A 4,541-nucleotide genomic window follows, 5' to 3' on the forward strand; every position below is an offset into this window, starting at 1 on the left:
TAAAAACAATGGTGTATGTAGCACCAACCAAAGTCAAAAATGAATTTATATTTTGCTATTATTGTGATAAATTTTAAAAATTATTGAGAAATTCACATCTTTGGAGAATTGAAATGAAAGGAAAATTTCAAATTATTTATCTTGGTAGTGCATGTCATTTTAAGCCAATATTGAGAAATTAATATACATTTAAAAAGTAATTATTATCTAAAAAAAATCTAATGTTAATAAAAAAATTTGGACAAGAAAATGGGTGATAATTAGATGGACTGTGAAAATGATATGGGAATAGAAGAGGAGGGCCCAAAGTATGAAAAGTGAGGGTGGCCAAGTCACTGATGATTTGCACTCTTATATTAATATTAATATTTCTTTTTGAAGTCATATTTAAATGCGGATATAAATATATAAAGTCAATACTTAGATGCGTCCTAGTGTTTCTAATTATACGTCTGTGAGACGAGAGAATTGACTTTGGTGCTAGAGAAATAGAGAGGGAGATTGAGAGAGGGAGAAGCCAAGAGAATCTGCAACTTGTCTTCAATGAGAGAAGGAAGGCCAATGGAAATTGATCTGTCCCTGAAGATAGATGATGAAGGAGAAGGAGATGGAGAAGGAGAGGAAGAAGCAGAAGGAGAAGAAGGAGATGAACAAGTGCAACGAGAAGATCAACAAAAGGAAAAGGAAACAGGTCATGTAGAAGATAAAGGAGAAGATGTGGAAGCTGCTTCATCTGTTGAAGAGAACTTGAAGACAGAAGAGGTATGCACTGAGACCCTTTATCAGAATATCACCATTTCCATACCTCTCTCTCTCTCTCTCTCTCTGCAGTGAAAGCCCTGTGAGAGAATATCACCATTTCCATCTCTCTTACCTTCTCCCTCTCTTTATATGAGTTTATGTGAAGAAGACTCTCTCTATGTGTGTGTGTATTTGTAAAGAGAAGACTAACAAAGCTATTGTATTGTGCTAGTTATGTGTGTTACAGATGGAGATGAATCGAATGAAAGAGGAGAACAAAGTGTTGAGGAAGGTAGTAGAGGAAACAATGAAAGATTACCGTGATCTCCAAATGAAATTCGCTCTTATTCAACAGAATAAGCAAAACAAGGTAAACCCCACTTGTCTCCTATATATTCAGATTGAGATATAGCTAGTATATCTACTTATTGACATGCATGGTTATCTTGTAATTTCTTTGATTTAGGATCTCCAAATCTCCCTCTCCCTCCATGGCAAGGACAGAAATCTTCAAGATCCCAGGAGGATTTCCAAAGTCTTGAATATCAATGACCAAATCCTTCCATCATCATCACCCGAGGACAACGAAGAGAGCGAATTAGGGCTGTCTTTGAGGTTGAAACCCAATACAAGAGAAGAAAGAGAGGAAGATGGAGGAGCAAATAAGGAAGAAACTGTAAGCTTTACACCCATACAAAATAGGCTACCTAGGACTGACTTGGCTGCAATCAAAAGCCATGCTGCTTCCCCACCCAACAGAAAAGCTAGGGTTTCAGTCAGAGCAAGATGCCAAACAGCCACAGTAAGTTCAATTGGACATTAATTAGTGCTTTATTTCCATAACCTTTTTTTCTTTATCTCCATAAGTACTATGTGGTTCAGAATCAATTTGATCTTACTGTAGATGAACGATGGCTGCCAATGGAGAAAATATGGGCAGAAAATCGCGAAAGGAAACCCTTGCCCACGAGCCTACTATCGTTGCACCGTTGCCCCAGGATGCCCAGTTAGAAAACAGGTATGTATAAAACTGTTCTCTAGCACTGAAATTCAATATGATTGTGGTCTTTCTCCTAATGTTCTTTGACTGTTAATTTTTTGCTAATTACTAGGTTCAAAGATGCTTAGAGGACATGTCAATACTCATAACCACCTATGAAGGAACACATAACCATCCACTCCCTGTGGGTGCAACAGCGATGGCTTCAACAACTTCTGCAGCAGCCTCCTTCATGTTAGTAGATTCAAGCAATCCTCTTTCAGAAGCCTCCCTTTCTTACCCCAATTCCCATTTCATAAACCCGGGTTCTTCATCATCGATGATCAGAAGCATAAACCCTAATGACCCTTCTAAAGGGATTGTCCTTGACCTCACCAACACTACCCCTTCTGATCCACAACAATTCCCACTGCAAAGCTCCTCACACTCATCCGCCCAATTAGGTTTCAGTTGGATGCCTAGCAAACCAAGCTACCATAGTGGTGGTAGTACCAATATTGCCAACAATCTTTTTCCTAACCCTAGAGCAGCTGAAGAAGACAGGTCCATAGCTGAAAATGTGACTGCAATCACTTCCAACCCCGACTTTAGGGTTGCGGTCGCGGCTGCAATCACTTCCTTCATCAACAAAGAAAGCCATACGAGTACTCACACCACAGGGCCTCCATTTGCTAACCCAAGGGATGGCGAGGGTGGTGGTGGGTCTAGTGGCAACAACTGGGTTCTTGAATCTCTCCCTGCTAGTGTTAAGCCCTACCGGCATTCACCATGAATTGAATCATATATAATTTGTTTAAACACAGATTGAAAGATACAGATAGATTGTGTAATATCATTTTTATCTTCTCTAGGTTTGATCTCTGCTCAATAATATATAGAATGGCCTCTAATTTACTTTGAAATTTGCCCTTTTTCCTTTAATTTATTTGCTTTTTGTTTGGTTCAAGGAGATTCTGTGAGTTGTTTGAGGTGGTAACATTCAATAACTTATGAAACAAATATTTAACCAGATTTTCAACTCTCATGGCACAATTGCCTAGCTATATATTTTTCTATAGACATGATCATAATGATCAGCCAGAGATGTATTATTAACTATTAAGGCTATATGATTTGATAACATGCATGGGAAATATATTAATTAATTATATTCCCGAAACCTTGCTATTTTTCTCATCAAAATTCAATGTGAACTGATGCAATAATCTAGGGGCGCGCAGGCTAGCTACACATGCATGTTTATCAGAGACTTTAGGCGAAAACTGTTGTAGCTGCAATTTGTTTATCATGGGTGGAATATTATTCGATAATATTGAAAAGCACTCTGGTGGGTGTAAATAACATGGGCTGTTTGCCCATTGAGAGAAAGAGGCATTTTGGTGTTCATGCATAGTTCTTCAGCAACTTTTTCTATTATGGAAGATTCTCTCTCTCTCTCTCTCTCTCTCTCTCTCATATCCTATCCTTGATGCATGTATTGGTTATTCTTGAGAATCTTTCATGGTGTTGGTTAATTTTTACCGTTTGCTTAGAAGTACATAGAAACCTCAATACAATAATAAAAATTAAATATTGAACAAAATGTTAAAAATCACTTTTAAATATTTAGAGAATGAGTTGAAGTAATTTTTGAACTACTATTTAAAAAAAAACCCAATTTTTTTTGTTATATATTATTTATGTTTATTAAAATTACTATTAAAAATAGCTTTTTGATTTATATTCAAATACTAAAATCTCCATAAAATATTAGTAACAAAAACAGTGCAAATTAAAAATATTTTTTCCTAAATTTATTCCCAATGGAGCTCTAAAATCACATGATCTTTTGTCTAAAATAGGAAAACAAAAAAAAATGTTGAGTATTTACATAAGTATTAAGGTTTGTTTTGGAATGTTTCTTGAAACTATTCTTAAAAAATAATTTTTAAGAAAAATAATTTTCTAATTTTTTAAAACAAACGTAAGTATGGGACCTTGAAACATTTTTAGCTTGTTTTTTATATTTCTAAATATTTTTAAAAATAAGTTTATATATATATTGCTTCATTTTGAATTATTCTTCATATTCATCTCATTACTTTTTAAAATAGCTCTTAAAAAGCAAGTGAAAATAATTAAAAATATATATTTTTTAAATATCATATTTTATGTTTTTTATTATCACATATGTTTTCTATTTTTTTGCTCTCAAAACAATATATATATATATATATATATATATATATATATATATATATATATATATATATGGAAACAATTAACAAACAAGCCCAAAGAGTTTTGTCTTGATCGCAATATATGAAAAAATGAGCGAAGATAAATATATATACATATATATATTTCAATCATTAGTAATAAGGCTATAGAACAAAGACTTAAGTAGAGATGGACTTCCTCAAAAATACCTAATGATATATTTAGAGCTTATTTAAAGTGATTGTGAGAGGGTTAAAAATGTTTTTCTACAGAAATTAGGAGTTTGTTTAGTCATGTGATTTAAATATAGTTTTTTTTTTAAATAGTTAAGTTTTTTTTAAAAAAAAATTAACACCTTTTAACTATTGTTCTTTGAAAACAATTTTTTAAAAACAAAATAAATAGAGAATAAATACGAGTTGTTTTCACCTATTTTTAAAAATAAAAAGAAGTCTATATTTTATGAAAAAACAAATTTTTAGAAAACAAATTTAAAAAACAAGGTCAGACAGATTTAGGTGTTTGATAAATTCATTTGGAAAAGTTAAGAGAACCCTTGAAATAATTTCTAATCAATTTCTTAAAATGTGATTTTTTTTTT

General features: G+C 32.9%; 1 protein-coding gene across 1 annotated transcript; it reads left to right on the forward strand.

The window, feature by feature from the left end:
- Nucleotides 1–463: 463 nt before the first annotated feature.
- LOC117926974 (probable WRKY transcription factor 9) lies at nt 464–2,643 on the forward strand. Its single transcript, XM_034846318.1, has 5 exons — nt 464–762; nt 974–1,111; nt 1,208–1,543; nt 1,646–1,759; nt 1,854–2,643. The coding sequence occupies exons 1-5, from the start codon at nt 544–546 to the stop codon at nt 2,511–2,513; spliced, it is 1,467 nt and encodes a 488-aa protein (XP_034702209.1). The 5' UTR covers nt 464–543; the 3' UTR covers nt 2,514–2,643.
- Nucleotides 2,644–4,541: the final 1,898 nt, after the last annotated feature.

This window comes from Vitis riparia, chromosome 12 (assembly GCF_004353265.1).
Source record: "Vitis riparia cultivar Riparia Gloire de Montpellier isolate 1030 chromosome 12, EGFV_Vit.rip_1.0, whole genome shotgun sequence".
NCBI classification, from domain to species: domain Eukaryota; kingdom Viridiplantae; phylum Streptophyta; class Magnoliopsida; order Vitales; family Vitaceae; genus Vitis; species Vitis riparia.

Bases quoted from the DNA above. Each gene is read 5' to 3' on its own strand.
- LOC117926974 (XM_034846318.1), top strand. From the start codon at position 544: ATGAGAGAAGGAAGGCCAATGGAAATTGATCTGTCCCTGAAGATAGAT. The intron at 1,112-1,207 runs GTAAACCCCACT...TCTTTGATTTAG, and splicing joins AACAGAATAAGCAAAACAAG to GATCTCCAAATCTCCCTCTC. The intron at 1,760-1,853 runs GTATGTATAAAA...GCTAATTACTAG, and splicing joins GATGCCCAGTTAGAAAACAG to GTTCAAAGATGCTTAGAGGA.